The 19518-nt window shown below is 48.3% G+C and overlaps 1 protein-coding gene across 3 annotated transcripts in view; it reads left to right on the forward strand.

The window, feature by feature from the left end:
- The window catches only part of MARS1 (methionyl-tRNA synthetase 1), a 26759-nt gene continuing 7241 nt past the window's right edge, over positions 1-19518 (forward strand). For 2 of the 3 annotated variants that reach the window (XM_050747266.1, XM_050747267.1), the window contains exons 1-11: positions 1-258; positions 1091-1181; positions 1343-1421; positions 1500-1634; positions 1978-2053; positions 2291-2463; positions 2609-2715; positions 8901-9017; positions 9164-9367; positions 11047-11248; positions 15574-15648. In XM_050747266.1, the coding sequence (XP_050603223.1) occupies positions 150-258; positions 1091-1181; positions 1343-1421; positions 1500-1634; positions 1978-2053; positions 2291-2463; positions 2609-2715; positions 8901-9017; positions 9164-9367; positions 11047-11248; positions 15574-15648 (1368 nt within the window). In that variant the 5' untranslated portion in view covers positions 1-149. The remainder of the gene's footprint in view (positions 259-1090; positions 1182-1342; positions 1422-1499; positions 1635-1977; positions 2054-2290; positions 2464-2608; positions 2716-8900; positions 9018-9163; positions 9368-11046; positions 11249-15573; positions 15649-19518) is intronic. The other variant, XM_050747268.1, reaches the window with a different exon arrangement.

Raw genomic sequence — 19518 nt, forward strand, 5'->3', positions numbered from 1 at the left:
CATGATGGGAGAAATAGTCTACCTTCCGGTAGCGGTGCCCGGGCAGTGGCCTAACACGGGACTCCATTTCCCGGCGTGCCTCGCGGAGGCCGCTCAACTGAGCAGCGGAAGGCCAGTTCCGGTTGCATCAGCGTGGGATTCACGGCGAAATGAGACTGTTCGTGAGCGAGGGCGCTCCGGGTTGCTTGCCGGTGCTGGCCGCGGCCGGGAGAGCCCGGGGCAGAGCAGAGCTGCTCATCAGCACTGTAGGCCCCGAAGGTATTCGTGCTGGTGCTGGTGGGCGGTGGATGGGGGTGGGGGGCGGGACCGAAACACCTCAGATTCTCTGCAGCTGTCTTTGCCAAACCCCCAGTCCTCGCCACACACCCCAATCGACCACTTCCGTTATCCTTGATCACTCCACGTCTTCTTCCCTCCCAGTCACATCTTTCACTTCACTTCCTTTAATTACCCTCAATATAATGCTCTTCCCTTATCTCTCTCCTCCCCTCTTCCGTCTTCCAGGACCCCGCCTCACCACAGTAAACTGTTCTTCCCTTCCCAACCTTCTCCTACACCTATCAGGCACGCCCCTCTGCTCTTTAGTTACTAGTATGACAGCCCCCAGGCATCCTTTTGTGTTTTTAGGAAATCCCTCTCTCCCCTCCTAACACACACACACACACTTCTTTCTGTTTACCTCTTCTCATTCTCAGCCGATTGTTTGGGTGACTCTTAGGAGGTTCTCTTGTCAGTCTTCTCAGCTCTTTTAATTTTGTTCTCCCACTGTGACCTTCAGATAATTATTAAGATATCCCAGTTACTTTTAGTCGTTAAGTTCTTGGCTGCAGCACTATCCCAATACCACCACCTCCTCTGCAGTCCCCATCTGTTGCTTCCAGCTGGCAGTTTCAGCTGAACACCTGCTGGCCTCTCCAGCCCATTCCGGACCCACCCCCTTTCAGTGGTCCTATCCTGGAACTTCTGGGTTGAGACTGCCCATCTTTCTTTTCTAACTCACTGAACAATGCAAGATTATCCTAAGTTGACAAAGCATTTCTTTTCTTTTCCTTTTTTTTTTTTTTTAACCCATTTTCCGTTTTTGCATCAGACTGTGTGGTCCCGTTCCTGACCCGGCCTAAAGTCCCTGTCTTGCAGCTGGATAGTGGCAACTACCTCTTCTCCACTAGTGCAATCTGCCGGTCAGTATTGGGCCTTGGTGTAGGGAGGTGGCTGAATCAAATCAGACCGCACTGTCCTTTGTGTGGCTTTATTTGCAGCCATTGTTTCCCTGTGTGATGAGAAATGGGCTAGATAAACAGGCCCCTCTAAATCCATCATCTGTTGCTGTCTTTCTGGGCAGATATTTCTTTTTGTTATCTGGCTGGGAGCAAGATGACCTCACTAACCAGTGGCTGGAATGGGAAGCAACAGAGCTGCAGGTAGGACTAAGGTATGGGGGATGTCTGGCAGGCCCTTGCTCTGCGTGGCCATCCTGACTCATGTCCCCTGCATTTTAGCCAGCTTTGTCTGCTGCCCTGTACTATTTAGTGGTCCAAGGCAAGAAGGGGGAAGATGTTCTTGGTTCAGTGCGGAGAGCCCTGACTCACATTGACCATAGCTTGAGTCGTCAGAACTGTCCTTTCCTGGCTGGGGTGAGTTGGGTCTTGAGATGAGGATTGGGGAAGGCTTATGGTGTAAGGATTAAGAGGGAAGACTATTTTCAGATTGTTCAAACCCAACACTGCCACTTACTAGTAGTGTAATCTTGGCAAATCACTTAATCTCTCTAATCCTCAATTTTTTTTTTCAGTTGTGAAATAGGGGTAATATTAGTACCTACCTCAGTAAGTTATTGTGAGGATTAAGTGAGATAATATAAAGTGCTTAATACAGTGCTTGACACACAGTAAGTGCTCAGTAAATGTTAGATATTACCATTGGGAAGAAACTGAGTGTCTCATTTGTGTACATTTTCCTTTTCTATCCCCAACAAAGGAGACAGAATCTCTAGCCGACATTGTTTTGTGGGGAGCCCTATACCCATTACTGCAAGATCCTGCCTACCTCCCTGGTGAGAACTGTGCATATCACTCCAACCCTAGGAGCTTGGTGTAGGGGGGTTATAGAATGGGCAGTAGAATACTGAGAACTCCCTTCAAGGTGCAGCTAGACTGGGTAACTATAGCAGGAGATGGCTGAGGGAACTGGGGAAAGCAACTGGAGAAACCTCACAAAGAAGGGGGAAGAGGCCTGCTCCTGCCTACCAGGTCCTTATGTTTGCTGATTTTCTTTTCTCCCATACCCACAGAGGAGCTGAGTGCCCTGCACAGCTGGTTCCAGACACTGAGTACTCAGGAGCCATGTCAGCGAGCTGCAGAGACTGTACTGAAACAGCAAGGTGTCCTGGCTCTCCGGCCTTACCTCCAAAAGCAGCCCCAGCCCAGCCCTGCTGAGGGAAGGGCTGTCACCAATGAGCCTGAGGTTTGGAACAGGGCCTGAGGTGGGAGGTGGCTAGGAGATGGACTTTGAGCATGGCCACCAACTTTTTCAGGTAGTGGCAAGCAGAAAGTTTCTTTACCCTGTGGGCCCCCCTCACCTGGTAAGGGATTCTCTCCACTCTTCATAGGAGGAGGAGCTGGCTACCCTATCTGAGGAGGAGATTGCTATGGCTGTTACTGCCTGGGAGAAGGGCCTAGAAAGTTTGCCCCCACTGCGGCCCCAGCAGAATCCAGTGTGAGTAGACATGGCACATGTGAGTGGGGCTTGATTTTGTAGTGGAAATTGTTGATAGAGCCAGAACCTGCCTGGTAGGTCCCGTGTGCTGATCTCTCTTAAGTTTTTCATTCTCTCCTTTTAATTCTTACATCTCTTTTTTTTTTTTACATTTTCTCTTAGCTTATCATTTTGGACACTCTATCTGTCCCATCTGCATCCATGTTTTTCTTTTCTTTCCTCTTTTTTTTTTTTTTTTTTTTTTGAGATGGAATTTTGCTCTTGTTGCCCAGCCTGGAGTGCATTAGCATGATCTCGGCGGCTCACTACAACCTCTGCCTCCTGGGTTCAAGCGAGTCTCCTGCCTCAGCCTCCCAAGTAGCTGGGATTATAGGTGTGCACCACCATGCCTGGCTAATTTTTTGTAGAGACAAGGTTTCACCATGTTGCCCAGATAGGCTGGTCTTGAACTCCTGACCTCAGATGATCCACCAGCCTCAGCCTCCCAAAGTGCTGGGATTACAGACGTGAGCCACTGTGCTGGCCCTGCACCCATGTTTTTTTTTTTTTTTTTTTTTTTTTTTTTTTTTTGAGACGGAGTCTCGCTGTGTCTCCCAGGCTGGAGTGCAGTGGCGTGATCTCGGCTCACTGCAAGCTCCGCCTCCCGGGTTCACGCCATTCTCCCGCCTCAGCCTCCCAAGTAGCTGAGACTACAGGCGCCCGCCACCACGCCCGGCTAGTTTTTTGTATTTTTAGTAGAGATGGGGTTTCACCATGTTAGCCAGGATAGTCTCGATCTCCTGACCTCGTGATCCACCCGCCTCGGCCTCCCAAAGTGCTGGGATTACAGGCTTGAGCCACCGCGCCCGGCCGCACCCATGTTTTTAGCTACTTTTTAACCCACTGATGGAGCTAAATCTATTTTTCTAGTCCAGATCTGTATTCTGAACTCCAGACACATTTGCCATACCATCCTAGATTCCTTTACCTCCACAGGCATCTCAAATTCAACATGTCCAAAACCAAACCTGTTATCTTCCCTGCCAACTGCCCTTTTATTCATTCACCTGCCTTTGTTGAACAGCCTCCACCTTCCACCTAAAAATTCAAGCCAGGAATCTTGGTGTTATCTAGACTTCTTCCTTTCTCCCTAGCTGTATTATTCATTCCCTTACCAAGTCATTGATTCTAACTCTTAAGTAGTCCTTGAATCCACCCCTTCTCCTCTGTATTATCACTGTCACTACACAGATACTAGCAAACCTTGTCATCTCTTACCCTCTTTCCCTGCCACTCTGTACTCCACACTGCTCCAGAGTGACTGCTTAAAACTGCACAGACTATTATCACTCCTCTTTAGAATTCTATTGAGGGTTCCTTTGTGTAATTCACAAGGCCCCTGACTGCAGGCTCAGTAACATATTTTGTCCCTCTCCTGCTACACTAAGATAATATTTATACATATTCAGATTTTTCCATCAAAATGAAATTATTTATAGTTCTGAATATGTTGCCATTCAATAAAGATTTGAGTGTTGACTCCTTGCCAGTCCCTGCATGCTAGGAGCTGGGTATACTGAGGGGAACAAGACAGACAGGATCTCTGCTGTCATGGGACTTTCTGTCTGGTAGGATAGAGAGGTATTTTAAAAACTATCGCACAAATGTAGAATTATACATTTTGAAAAGTCCAGGCTGGGCGCAGTGGCTTATGCCTGTTATCCTAGCACTTTGGGAGGCTGAGGTGGCTGGATCATTTGAAGTCAGGAGTTCAAGACCAGCCTGGCCAACATGGTGAAACCCTGCCTCTACTAAAAATACAAAAATTAGCCAGTTGTAGTCCCAGCTAGCACCTGTAGTCCCAGCTACTCGGGAAGGTGAGGAGGAGAATTGCTTGAACCTGGGAGGCGGAGGTTGCAGTGAGCCAAGATCATGCCACTCCAGCCTGGGCTACAGAGCAAGGCTCTGTCTCAAAAAAAAAAAAAAAAAGTTCAATGAAGGAAAAGAAAAGGTTGATATGAGAGGAAGTATCAGAGGTGACTAATTTAGAGGCCTCTCTAAAATATTGAGTAAAGACTTAAAATGGCCGGGTGTGGTGGCTCATGCCTGTAATCCTAGCACTTTGGGAGGTCAAGGCGGCAGATCACCTGAAATCAGCAGTTCGAGACCAGCCCTGGCTAACATGGCGAAACCCCGTCTCTACTAAATACGCAAAAATTAGCTGGGCATGGTGGCTTGTGCCTGTAATCCCTGCTACTCAGGAGACTGAGGCTGGAGAATTGCTTGAACCTGGGCGGCGGAGGTTGCAGTGAGCCAAGATGGCGCCACTGCACTCCAGCCTGGGTAACAGAGTGCAACTTCATTTCACACACACCCACAAAAAACACTTAAAACAAATTTGAGACTTGCAAGATAAGCAGGGGCTAGTTAGGCAAGAGTAAGAGTGGAGAAGGCCGGGCGCGGTGGCTCAAGCCTGTAATCCCAGCACTTTGGGAGGCCGAGACGGGCGGATCACGAGGTCAGGAGATCGAGACCATCCTGGCAAACACAGTGAAACCCCGTCTCTACTAAAAAATACAAAAAAAAACTAGCCGGGCGAGATGGCGGGCGCCTGTAGTCCCAGCTACTCGGGAGGCTGAGGCAGGAGAATGGCGTAAACCCCGGAGGCAGAGCTTGCAGTGAGCTGAGATCCGGCCACTGCACTCTAGCCCGGGCGACAGAGCGAGACTCTGTCTCAAAAAAAAAAAAAAAAAAAAAAAAAGAGTGGAGAGAGGGTGTTTTCAGAGAGAGGAAACCTAATATGCAAACACCTGAGGAGCAAGAGGGTTTGCCTCTTAAGGAATTCCTAAAAGGACAGTGGTGGCAGGCTGGTCAGTCGGGGCACATGGGTCAAAATGAGTTTTGAGAGGGAGGTGGGGCTGGCATCATGCCACTGTCTCTCACCTCTGTGCCTTCATGCATACTTTTCCTTCTCCCTGGAATGCCAGCATCTTACCTGCCTGATGCACAACTCTTCTTGCAGAGAGGAGTTCTGGCTTTTCATTCTCTATAGAGTATGAGACAGTCCTAAGTGCTTCAATTTCTGGGAGGTCCCATTGTCATATTATGTTGTAATTGTCACATTACATGTCTGTTTCTTCACTAATTTGTAAGCTCATTGAAAGTAGAGATGTCTCTTTTATGGGGCTCACTTGCTAGCACAGGGCCAAGTGTTCTGTAGATATTGATAAAATTTGAATGAATTTATGAAAGTCCATCCTTGTTTTGCTTGTTTTTTTTGAGATGGAGTCTTGCTGTGTCACCCAGGCTGGAGTGCAGTGGTGCAGTCTTGGCTCACTGCAAGCTCCGCCTCCTGGGTTCACACCTTTCTCCTGCCTCAGCCTCCCGAGTAGCTGGTACTACAGGCGCCCGCCACCAGCCCACCTAATTTTTTTTAAATTTTTAGTAGAGACAGGGTTTCACCGTGTTAGCCAGGATGGTCTTGATCTGACCTTGTGATCCGCCCGCCTCGGCCTCCCAAAGTGCTGGGATTACAGGCGTGAGCCACTGCGCCGGGCCTTCTGTTTTGCTTTTTTTAAGTATATATTGAGCATATATTATGGATTCAGTTTAATGCTAAGCACTTACTGTTTTGTTTTTGTTTTTGTTTTTGAGACGGAGTCTCGCACTGTTGCCCAGGCTGGGGTGCAATGGCATGATCTTGGCTCACTGCAACCTCCGCCTCCCAGGTTCAAGTGATTCTTCTGTCTCAGCCTCCTGAGTAGCTGGGATTACAGGTGCCTGCCACCATGCCTGGCTAATTTTTTGTATTTTTAGTAGAGACAGGGTTTCACTATGTTGGCTAGGCTGGTCTTGAACTGACCTCATGATCCACCCATCTCGGCCTCCCAAAGTGCTGGGATTACAGGCGTGAGCCACCATGCCTGGCAATACTAAGCACTTTTTTTTTTTTTTTTTTTTTTTGAGACGGAGTCTCGCTCTGTCACCCAGGCTGGAGTGCAGTGGCCGGATCTCAGCTCACTGCAAGCTCCGCCTCCCGGGTTTACGCCATTCTGCCTCAGGCTCCTGAGTAGCTGGGACTACAGGCGCCCGCCACCTCACCTGGCTAGTTTTTTGTGTTTTTTAGTAGAGATGGGGTTTCACCGGGTTAGCTAGGATGGTCTCGATCTCCTGACCTCGTGATCCGCCCGTCTTGGCCTCCCAAAGTGCTGGGATTACAGGCTTGAGCCACCGCGCCCGGCCTCTTTTTTTTTTTTTTTGAAACCAAGTCTCACTAGGATGGAGTGAGTGACGCAATCTTGGCTCGACACAATCTTGGCTCACCGCAACCTCTGCCTTCCGGGTTCAAGCCATTCTCCTGTCTCAGCCCCCCGAGTAGCTGGGATTACCGGCATGTGCCACCACACCCGGCTAATTTTTGTACTTTTTTAGTAGAGATGGGGTTTTACCATGTTGGCCAGGCTGGTCTTGAACTCCTGACCTCGTGATCTGCCCGCCTCAGCCTCCCAAAGTGCTGGGATTACAGGCATGAGCCACTTCGTCCGGCCAATACTAAGCACTTCCAAGGCTCATATAGAATAGGAAGCACTGCCATCGCTCATGCCTGAAATCCCAGCACTTTGGGAGGCTGAGGCAGGAGGATCACTTGAGCCCAGGAGTTCGAGACCAGTCCTGGCAACATAGACTGCATCTCTTCCAAAAAAATTTAAAAATTATCCAGGCACGGTGATGCATGCCTGAAGTTCCAGCTACTTGGGAGGCTGAGATGGAAGGATCATTTTGAGCCCAGGAGTTCAAGATTACAGTGTGCTGTGTTGTGCCACTGCCCTCTAGGTGACAGAGGGAGACTCTGTCTCTTAAAAAAAAAAAAAAAAAAAGATAACCTTTCTCAGGCATAAGCGGAGGAGGAGATAATTGGCATTGAAGATCCTATGGGCAGACTAAGCTGTGTTGGGCTAGAGTGCTTGCCTTCCTTTGATCTTCTTTGGCACTTTGCACCTCTTCATTACACTGATCCCAGTCAGCAGTTACATAATAGAATGTAATACTCTTGGAAGCAGAACCTAGGGCATGTTCGCTTCCATATTTGCCACAGCAGTAAGCACACTCATTCTGAGAGAGAAGTGACAGTGTAACACGAAAGGAGCAGTACTCAATATGGTACAAAGTGGTTAGGGGCTTGGGATACAAAAAAGACTGTGTGGGAAGATGGCCGTCAGTGAAGGAAGGTTTTCTTGGAGGAGGTGATTTCTAAGCTGGATTTCAGAGAAAGTTACGATACTCAGTTATGGGGAGAAAGGGTGATGGATGCACAAGAAATTAGTGAAATGTGTTTTATGGCAATAAGCTGTAAAATGTTCTAGGAAGTATTTGGTCCATCTATTGGGATATGTAGCAGCAGCTGGGAAGAAGGGTTGAGGTTAATGTGAGGGAATCGGGGAGCCAGTGACTGTAGGCTAAGAATGGTTGGAAAGATGACAGGAGCCTTAGTGTAGTGTCAGTGCTAAAGAGGGGATGTCGATACAGGATATGTACAGCTCAGATGTCAAGGATGATGAAACTTGAAAAGGAATACTGAATTGAGTGCCTTCAGACAGCAGGTTGAATGGCATGACCAGCAATTATCCTGGAAAAGTGGGGAGGAGAGGGTGACAGTGAAGGCAAAACTGGTGCCTGCTGGTTTGAGTTAGGCCATGAGGAAGTGACAGACATGAGTTAGAGAGTCGGTACAAAAGGACTTGTTAAGGGTTGTGTCTAGAGGGGTGAGCTCTTCGGATTTCAGATAGTGACTAGAGATGATAGTAACATAGCACCTGGAAAGAAGAGGAGAAGCCAGCGCTGGGAAAGTATTCTTGGGAGTGGTGAGAGGATGATGATTAGAAAGAGTCTAGGGAGAGTTTGAGCCTGAGAATGAGGTAATAGAAAAGCAGTCATGATAGTAAAAGGGCAGAAATTGGTGTTGGAACAAGGCTCCTTCATAGTATAGGAGACTTCCTCACTGTGGCAGCGCCCTATATTTGCAGCTATAAGGGATCTTAGGGTCCCCGGGGGACCTAAGATCTGTGGTCCTGTGGGTTCGTGTGCAGAAAGACTTTGAGTGTACATGAACACACGACAGAACAAATCTGTGTCTGGGTGTTCTGTGCACTTTGGGTCCCTCTTGACCCTCACATCCCCCCATGCACTATTCTCTTCCTCTTTACTAGGTTACCTGTGACTGGGGAAAGGAATGTGCTCATCACCAGTGCCCTCCCTTACGTCAACAACGTCCCCCACCTTGGGAACATCATTGGTTGCGTGCTCAGTGCCGATGTCTTTGCCAGGTGGAGCCAGCTGCTGGGGGAGAGACCTCCTAAGGGAAGGGCGGGTCCCAGGGGAATAGGATGCCTCAAGGGTGGGGCTGGTGAGATCCCAAGGACAAGGGAGCACTGAGGCGGGGCCCCCTAGCAGTCACCATATTCCCTTGCAGGTACTCTCGCCTCCGCCAGTGGAACACCCTCTATCTATGTGGGACAGATGAGTATGGTACAGCGACAGAGACCAAAGCTATGGAGGAGGGACTAACCCCCCAGGAGATCTGCGACAAGTACCACATCATCCATGCTGACATCTACCGCTGGTTTAACATTTCATTTGATACTTTTGGTCGCACCACCACTCCACAGCAGACCAAGTAAGTTTCCTCTAATGAGGCAGAAATGGGGCTTGAAGGCCGGGACTGGGAACAGTGAGAGTATCTTGGAGACAGAAGGAACCCGGGTGACTGTCTGGGCACTCCTAAACTTAGGATCTCAGTATCACCCTGGGCAGTTGTCCAGGCCTTTTTGGGGAAAGACGGTGTGTTTAGAAGGCTGACCAGGGACTGAAGGAGCAGCTGAGGGAGGCAAGAGACCAGACGCAGGCTCATGGGAACTGTCTTCCCTCTGGTGCCTCCCTTCCTGGCTGTCCTGGAGTCTAAGATACTTCTTCCCACTCCTGTATGCATTTATAACACATAAACTCATTCTTCCTTTGCCTAATACTCATCTTTATAAAAAGTTTGCATAGCCGGGTGCGGTGGCTCACACCTGTAATCCCAGCACTTCGGGAGGCCGAGGCGGGCGGATCACCTGAGGTCAGGAGTTCGAGGCCAGCCTGACCAACATGGAGAAACCCCATCTCTACTAAAAATACAAAAATTATCTGCGTGTGGTGGCTCATGCCTATCAACCCAGCTACTTGGAAAGCTGAGGCAGAAGAATCTCTTGAACCCAGGCAGCAGAGGTTGCGGTGAGCCAAGATCATGCCATTGCACTCCAGCCTGGGCAACAAGAGCAAAACTCTGTCTCAAAAAAAGGAAAAAAGGCTGGGGCTGGGCGTGGTGGCTCACGCCTGTAATCCCAGACTTTGGGAGGTAGAGGTGGGCGGATCATGAGGTCAGGAGATCAAGACCATCCTGGCTAACATGGTGAAACCCCGTCTCTACTAAAAATACAAAAAAAACAAAAACAAAAAAAACTGGGCGTGGTGGCCGGCACCTGTAGTCCCAGCTGCTCCAGAGGCTGAGGCAGGAGAATGGTGTGAACCCGGGAGGTGGAGCTTACAGTGAGCCGAGATAGTGCCACTGCACTCAAGCCTTGGTGACAGAGCGAGACTCTGTCTCAAAAAAAAAAAGAGCTGGGTGCGGTGGCTCACGCCTGTAATCTCAGCACTTTGGGAGGAGGAGGCAGGTAGATCACGAGGTCAGGAGTTCAAGACCAGCCTGGCCAAGATGATGAAACCCTGTCTCTACTAGTAATACAAAAGTTAGCCAGGCCTGGTGGTGGGTACCTGTAATCCCAGATACTCGGGAGGCTGAGGCAGAGAATTGCTTGAACCCAGGAGGCGGAGGTTGCAGTGAGCTGAGATCGCGCCAGTGCACTCCAGCCTGGGCAACAGAGCAAGACTCCGTCTCAAAACAAACAAAAAACCCCCAAAACTTTGCATAGTAGACAGGCCGCCAACTGATAGTGCTATGCAGTTTAGTTTAGCACTTGGACTGATTTAATTTTTAGGATATGTTAAAGAACAGACAGTCCTATCCTATTGGAGATTTTTGTTAATGAAAAATACAAAAGAGATAAATCTGTATTCAACAAAAGTAAATTCTAAAATGTTGAGGGGAGAGACTGTGTGGGCAGTTGGGGAATATGTGTGAGGGATCTGGGCTCGTCCAGTAAAACTCTCAAAAGATGAATAGATGGCCTTTTCCTTGAGGAGCCTTCTGCCCGATTTCTTTGTCACTGAGTTTGGGTCCCTAGTTGGAGTGGCAGGAAGAAGGGGTGCACCACATCTTCTGACTATCTCTTCCTGATTCCTGGCCTGCCTCACCAGAATTACCCAGGACATTTTCCAGCGGTTGCTGACACGAGGTTTTGTGCTGCAAGATACTGTGGAGCAACTGCGGTGTGAGCACTGTGCTCGCTTCCTGGCCGACCGCTTCGTGGAGGGTGTGTGTCCCTTCTGTGGCTATGAGGAGGCTCGGGGTGACCAGTGTGACAAGTGTGGCAAGCTCATCAATGCTGTCGAGCTTAAGGTGAGAGGAGGGTCTCCATGGGAGCCCGAAAGTAGACAGTCCTTATTCTTAAGGGACTCCCTTCTTGTCCCATTTAGGATTTTTATTTTAGCATTCTAGACCTTTAACCAGTGGCCCTTTCTGCCCCATCTCAGCAACTCATCATTTAGTTCATTTGAAAAATACCCCCTAGGCCGGGCGCGGTGGCTCACGCCTGTAATCCCAGCACTTTGGGAGGCCGAGGCGGGTGGATCACGAGGTCAGGAGATCGAGACCATCCTGGCTAACACGGTGAAATCCCGTGTCTACTAAAAATACAAAAAAATTAGCTGGGCGTGGTGGCGGGCGCCTGTAGTTCCAGCTACTCAGGAGGCTGAGGCAGGAGAATGGCCTGAACCCGGGCGGCGGAGCTTGCAGTGAGCAGAGATTGCACTACTACACTCCAGCCTGGGTGACAGCGAGACTCCGCCTCAGAAAAAAAAAAAAAAAAGAAAGAAAAATACCCCCTGAGCACTTACTATGTGCTGAGCACTGTGCTAAGAAATGGACAAGTTGAGTTTCTTTTTTTTATTTTTTTTTTTTGAGACGGAGTCTCGCTCTGTCGCCTGGGCTGGAGTGCAGTGGTGCAATCTCAGCTCACTGCAAGCTCCGCCTCCCGGGTTCACGCCATTCTCCTGCCTCAGCCTCCTGAGTAGCTGGGACTACAGGCGCTGCCACCTCGCCCGGCTAGTTTTTTTTTTTTTGTATTTTTTAGTAGAGACGGGGTTTCACCGTATTAGCCAGGATGGTCTCGATCTCCTGACCTCGTGATCCGCCCGTCTCGGCCTCCCAAAGTGCTGGGATTACAGGCTTGAGTCACCGCTTCCGGCCGACAAGTTGAGTTTCTATTTCCCAACCTTTGGTCTTGCATCACACCACCTGATCTACATTTGTTTAGACCCTTCTCTCTCCCATAAATACCTTCTCTTCTAGCCATTTGTTAATTTATTTCTTCATTCATTTATTCAACATACATTTTTTGAGTCCTTAGAATAGGCCAGTTACAATTCTGGGTGCTGGGGATATAACAATGTACAAGACACTTTTATTTAGTATGGTTAGGAGACCAACACTAAATAAGGAAATGATATAGAATAAACTGCCAGGAAAATGTGATAGAGAGTGACTTCTGGGGGAATATTTAATTTAGGTAGATAGGGAAGGCCTTTCAGAGGCAGTAACATTTGAACTGAGAGTTTAACCAAAGAATTAGGAGCAAGCCAGGCAATAAGAGATTAAGGATGTTCTAAGCAGAAGGACTAGGAAATGCAAAGGCCATGAGGCAGCTAAGAGCTGAAAAGGCAGAATTGGCAAGGCCAGTGTAGCAGTAACACAGTGAGTGAGGAGGAGGGTAGACTGAGATGAGGTGGGAGTCAGGCAGGGGCCAGATCACCAGGGCCTATGAAGCCATTGTGGGAATTTAGATTTTATTCTGGTTGAATGACAAGCTGCTCTGTGGAAAATGGATGGCAGGGAAGTAAGAAAGAAAGTATGTTGAAGAGGCTGGGCATGGTGGCTCATACCTATAATGCCAGCAATTTGGGAGGCCAGGCCGGGTGGATCACTTGAAGCCACGAGTTCGAGACCAGCCTGGCTGTAACATGGCAACCCTGTCTCTACTAAAAATACAAAAATGGCCAGGTGCGGTGGCTCACGCCTGTAATCCCAGCACTTTGGGAGGCTGAGTTGGGCAGATCACTTGAGGTCAGGAGTTCAAGACCAGCCTGGCCAACATGGTGAAACCCCGTCTCTACTAAAAAAATACAAAAATTATCTGGGTGTGGTGGTGGACCCCTGTAATCCCCGCTTCTTGGGAGGCTGAGGCTTGAGAATCACTTGAACCTGGGAGGCAGAAGTTGCAGTGAGCCGAGATTGCGCCACTGCACTCCAGCCTGGGTTACAAAGTAAGACTCTATCTGAAAAAAAAAAAACAAAAACCACACACAAAAATTATCCAGGCCATGGTGGCACACACTTGTAATGCCAGCTACTTGGGAGGCTGAGGTAGGAGAATCTCTTGAACCTGGGAGGCGGAGGTTGCAGTGAGCCAAGATTGCCACTGTATTCCAGCCTGGGTGACAGAGCAAGACTGTCCTCCCTCCTCCCAAAAAAAAAAAAAAAAAGTATGGAGAAGGATTTGGAGGCTACAAGGCTACAACCCAGAAATGGGATGATGGTGGCTTGCACTAGGTTAGTAGCACTAGAAATGGAAAATTTAAAAAATAGACTTGAGGTATATTTTTGGAGGTAAACTCTACGGAGTTGGATAGACTGGAATTTGGGATGGTCAGGAAAAAGATTCCTTGTAGGTTTTTGGCCTGGGTAGATGGTAGTACCATCTGTGAACTTGAGTGAGGAGAACAGGCTTTCAGGTGGGATGCAGCCATACTGTTTGGGTTTGTTAAGCTTGAGATGCCTGTTAGATATCCAGGCAGAGAAGTTAGGTAGACAGTTGGATATTAGGCATATGGAGTTCAGGAGAGAGGTCCTGAGAGAATTATAATTTCTCACCTTCAAAAACTCAGATCAAAACTCACTTGGGGCCAGGTGTGGTGGCTCACACTTGTAATCCCAGGACTTTGGGAGGCTGAGGTGGGCGGATCACCTGAGGTCAGGAGTTCAGACCAGCCTGACCAACATGGCAAAACCCCACCTCTACTAAAAATACAAAAATTAGCTGGGTGTGGTGGTGTGTGCCTGTAATGCCAGCTACTAGGGAGGCTGAGGCAGGATAATCTCTTGAACCTGGGAGGTGGAGGTTTCAGTGAGCTGAGACTGTCACGGCACTCCAGCCTGGGTGACAGGGCGAGACTGTCTCAAAAAAAAAGCAACAACAAAAAAGCCAGGCACGGTGGCTCACGCCTATAATCCCAGCACTTTGGGAGGCTGAGGGGGGCAGATCAACCTCCATTAGCCATCACCCTTCCATGTTTATATAGTCAGTTTACAAATAAATTTACTCTGTAAAGATCTACACTTGTTTATTTTTTGTTTTTTTTTTTGTGAGATAGAGTTTTACTCTTGTTGCCCAGGCTGGAGTGCAATGGCGCGATCGTGGCTCAGTGCAACCTCCACCACCCAGGTTCAAGCGATTCTCCTGCCTCAGCCTCCTGAGTAACTGGGATTACAGGCATGCACTACCAACCCTGGCTAAATTTTGTATTTTTAGTAGAGATGCGGTTTCACCGTGCTGGCCAGGCTGGATTTGAACTCCTGACTTCAGGTGTTCCACCTGCCTCAGCCTCCCAAAGTGTTGGAATTACAGGCCTGAGCCATGGTGCTTGGCCACACTTGTTTCTTTTTCTTTTTCTTTTTTTTGAGACGGAGTCTGCTCTGTCACCAGGCTGGAATGCAGTGGCACGATCTTGGCTCACTGCAACCTCCGTCTCTCAGGTTCAAGCAATTCTCCTGCCTCAGCGTCCCGAGTAGCTGGGACTACAGGTGCATGCCACCACGCCCAGCTAATTTTTGTATTTTCAGTAGAGATGGGGTTTCACCATGTTGGCCAGGCTGGTCTCAATCTCTTGACCTCATGATTCCCCCGCCTCGGCCTCCTAAAATGCTGGAATTACAGGAGTGAGCCATCGCGCCTGGCCCACACTTGTTTCTTTTTTTTTTTTTTTTTTTTTTTTTTTTTTATTCTTTTGAGACGGAGTCTCGCTCTGTCGCCCAGGCTGGAGTGCTGTGGCTGGATCTCGGCTCACTGCAAGCTCCGCCTCCCGGGTTCCCGCCATTCTCCTGCCTCAGCCTCCTGAGTAGCTGGGACTACAGGCGCCCGCCACCTCACCCGGCTAGTTTTTTGTATTTTTTAGTAGAGACGGGATTTCACCGTGTTAGCCAGGATGGTCTTGATCTCCTGACCTCGTGATCTGCCTATCTCGGCCTCCCAAAGTGCTGGGATTACAGGCTTGAGCCACCGCGCCCGGCCCACGCTTGTTTCTTATACAAGTCATCTCTCCCTCACTTGTAGCTTCCTCAAAGAGAGGGGCTGTGTTTTTACTTTGTCACTCCTTCCTCCCCTCACGCAGTCAAGTACAGTGCAGTGCTCTGTACCTAGCCTGTGCTCAGAGAACGCTTTTTCTACTCTGGTATGATGGGACAGAGATCTGAAACTCTGAGGAACAAATGGAGTTATACTGAGAAGATTTGAGTCTCGATGTTTAGAGCAGGCCACATAGTTTGGGGTGTGAGCATGAAGCTAAACTAGATGGCAGATTGAGGAGCTCATCCCTCTCTGCTCCTCCCCTTGCCTGGACCACTCCCCTGGCCTGCAGGCCTGATCTGTCCTCTGGAATTTTCCTTCGCAGAAGCCTCAGTGTAAAGTCTGCCGATCATGCCCCGTGGTGCAGTCGACCCATCACCTGTTTCTAGACCTGCCTAAGGTAAGTGAGCTTTTCTCTCTAACCTAGTTTTCAGGAGGCCTTTTCTGTCCCCTCTGCCTTAGCCACAGATACTGAGAGCAGATTACTCTTAAATGTTTTAAATTTCCATTAATAATTGTACATATTATTGTCAAGAGATGAAATAGATTAAAAGGCACAAAGTGAAAGCCCCAGGCCCACTTGCGAGAGGTATTTACTACTCATTTTCCTTTGTGTCTATTCAGAAATGTCATATGCATGTAAAAGTATTTTTATGTCTCTTTTTTCTTTTTTTTTTTTTTTTTAAGGGATAGGTTCTCACTCTGTCACCTAAGCTGGAATACAGTGGCATGATCATAGCTCACTGCAGCCTTGATCTCCTGGGACCAATCAATCCTCTCCCCTCAGCCTCCCAAGTACCATGCCTGACTGATTTTTTTTTTTTTTTTTTTGAGACAGAGTTTCGCTTTTGTTGCCCAGGCTGGAGTGCAGTGGCACAAACTTGGCTCACTGCAACCTTCGCCTCCTGGGTTCAAGCGATTCTCCTGCGTTAGCCTCCAGAGTAGCTGGGATTACAGGCACCCCCGCCACCATGCCTGGCTAATTTTTGTATTTTTAGTAGAGACAGGTTTTTGCCATGTTGACCAGGCTGGTCTCGAACTCCTGACCTCAGGTGATCTGCCTGCCTCAGCCTCCCAGAGTGCTGGGATTACAGGCATGAGCCACCGCACTGGGCCACTTGACTAATTTTTAAAATGTTTTTGTAGAGATTGGTTCTCACTATGTTACCCAGGCTGGTGTCAAACTCTTGGGCTCAAGCAGTTCTCCTGCCTCTGCCTGCAAATGTGTTGGGATTACAAGCATGAACAACTGTGTCCAGCATTGACCTCCTTTTTTTTTTTTTTTGAAGTGGAGCGTCTCTCTTGTTGCCCACGCTGGAGTGTAATGGCACAGTCTCGGCTCACTGCAACCTCTGCCTCCCAGGTTCAAGCAATTCCTCTGCCTCAGCCTCCCAAGTAGCTGGGATTACAGGCACCTGCCACCATGCCTGGCTAATTTTTGTATTTTTAGTAGAGACGGGGTTTCACCATGTTGGCCAGGCTGGTCTGGAACTCCTGACTTCAGGTGATCCGCCCACCTTAGCCTCCCAAAGTGCTGGGATTACAGGCGTGAGCCACCATGCCCAGCCTGACCTCCTTTTTAAAATACAGTGTTCCTCCTTCTGTACCCTGGGCTTGGAGAAAATAAAAAATAAAAAAAAAATAGGCTGGGCACAGTGGCTCATCATGCTTGTAATCCTAACACTGTAGGAGGCTGAGGTGGGAGGTTCTGTTGATGCCAGGAGTTGGAAACCAGCCTGGAAAACATAGTGAGACACTGTCTCTACAAAATAATCGAAAAATGAAAAATTAGCCAGGTATGGTGGTGCGATCCTGTAGTCTCAGCTATGTAAGAGGCTGAGGTGGGAGGATCATTTGAGCCCAGGAGTTTGACATTACAGGGAGCTGTGATTGTGCCACTACACTCCAGCCTAGGCAACAGAGTGAGACCCTATCTCTAAAGTATAAAAATATTAGGTCAGGCGCAGTGGCTCACGAGGCCGGATGCGGTGGCTTACGCCTATAATCCCAGCACTTTGGGAGGCCGAGTCCGGTGGATCAGGAGGTCAGAAGATCAAGACCATCCTGGCTAACATGGTGAAACTCCGTCTCTACTAAAAATACAAAAAATTAGCCGGGCGTGGTGGCGAGCGCCTGTAGTCCCAGCTACTTGGGAGGTTGAGGCAGGAGAATGGCGTGAACCCAGGAGGTGGAACTGGCAGTGAGCCGAGATCGTGCCACTGCACTCTAACCTGGGTGACAGAGCAAGACTCCGTCTCAAAAAAAAAAAATTAAATGCCACATGCAGTGACTCACGCCTATAATTCCATTACTTTGGGAGGCTGAGGCAGGAGGATTGCTTGAGCCCAGGGGTTTGAGACCAGCCTGAGCAACTTGGCAAGACCCTGACTCTACAAATGTGAAACAGTTATCCTGGCCTGGGCACAGTGGCTCACATGTTAATCCCAACACTTTGCAAAGTCTAGGTAGGTGGATGACTTGAGCCTAGGACTTTGAGACTAGCCTGGGCAACATGGTGAGACCCCATCTCTACAAAAAATACAAAAGTTAACTGGGCATGGTTGTGTGTGGCTGTAGTCCCGGCCATTCAGGAGGCTGAGGTGGGAAGATCACCTGAGCCTGGGAAGGTTTGAGGCTGCAGTGAGTCGTGATTGAAACACTGCACTGCAGCTTGGGCGACAGAGTGAGACCCTGTCTCAAAAAAAAAAAAAAGGAAGAAAAAAATTTAGCCAAATATGGTGGTACACATCTCTGGCCCCAGCTACTTAGGAGGCTAAGGTAGGAGGGTTGCTTTGAGCCGAGGAGCTGGAAGCTATAGTGAGCCATGATTGCACCACTCACTCCAGTCTGGGCAACAAAGTGAGACCCTATCTCAAAAATAAATAAATACATAAAATATAATAGTTCTCATGTTGGGTTTGTTGGGTGTTTCCTCTTGATTAGATTCAGGCTATGCATTCTTGGTTGGAATGCTACATAAATGACTGTGTCCTTTTCAGAGGCACATGATGGCCATCCCCTTCACTGGGAATCTTAACTTTGTTTGGTCAGGTGTTATTCAGTTTGTCCATTGTGTAATTACTATTTTCCCCATTGCAACTTATGAGCAGTCTGGGAATACACTTAATTTTTTTCTTTTCTTGAGATGGAGTCCTGCTCTGTCGCCCAGACTGGAGTGCAGCGGCATGATTTCAGCTTACTGCAACCTCCACCTCCCAAGTTCAAGTGATTCTCCTGTCGCAGCCTTCGAGTAGCTGGGATTATAGGCACATACCACCATACCTGGCTAATTTTTGTATTTTTAATAGAGATGGGGTTTCATCATGTTGGCTAGGCTGGTCTCAAACTCCTGACCTCAAGTGATTCACTCGCCTTGGCCTCCCAAAGTGTTGGGATTACAGGCGTGAACCACCACACCCAGCCTTGTGGGAATCTACTTTAAGACAATGCAATACTTTGCTCTTCATGAACAAAATATTCCCTCTAAATTTAGCATTCATTGATAATTTTTACCTTTATTATGGTGATTTTCCAACTCTACCACTACCCTCTATATTTATCCTTCTCCCTCCATTTATTTTTAAATTTAGTTAGCTGTTTATTATTAGTATGGACTCATGGATTCCTATTTTTTTCAACTTCTTATAATCCTTTCCTGTCCTAAATTTATTTTCATGTTCAAATTGTCACTTATTTCGTCAGTAGGAACGTATTCAAGGTGACTTCTCTGCTTTTGAGATCTCCCATCATTTTTTAAACCCTTTCTTAATTTGTGGCATAAAAAGATACTCTAGGTTCATCCGGTTCAGCCTTGAAATCAACTGTGTCACCAACCTTGAGTTTAATTTAGTAGGGAACAGTATTAGATACCGAAATCTAGGTGGTAGATGTGCTCATTGCTACTGGGTATCTTTGCTACTAGGACCTTTCAGCAAAGAGAGTTGGTATTTGTTTTTTTTTTTGTTGTTGTTTGTTTGTTTGTTTTGAGACAGGGTCTCGCTGTCATCTAGGCTGGAGTGCAGTGGCACGATCTTGGCTCACTGCAACCTCTACCTCCAGGGTTCAAGCAATTCTCCTGCCTCAGCCTCCCAAGTAGCTGGGATCACAGGCACCTGCCACCACACCCAGCTAATTTTTTTTTGTATTTTTAGTAGAGACGGGGTTTCACCATGTTGGCCAGGCTGATCTCCAACTCCTGACCTCAGGTGATCCACCTGCCTTAGCCTCCCAAAGTACTGGGATTACAGGCGTTAGCCATCGCGCCCGGCCA

Source organism: Macaca thibetana, chromosome 11, assembly GCF_024542745.1.
Source record: "Macaca thibetana thibetana isolate TM-01 chromosome 11, ASM2454274v1, whole genome shotgun sequence".
NCBI classification, from domain to species: Eukaryota; Metazoa; Chordata; class Mammalia; order Primates; family Cercopithecidae; genus Macaca; species Macaca thibetana.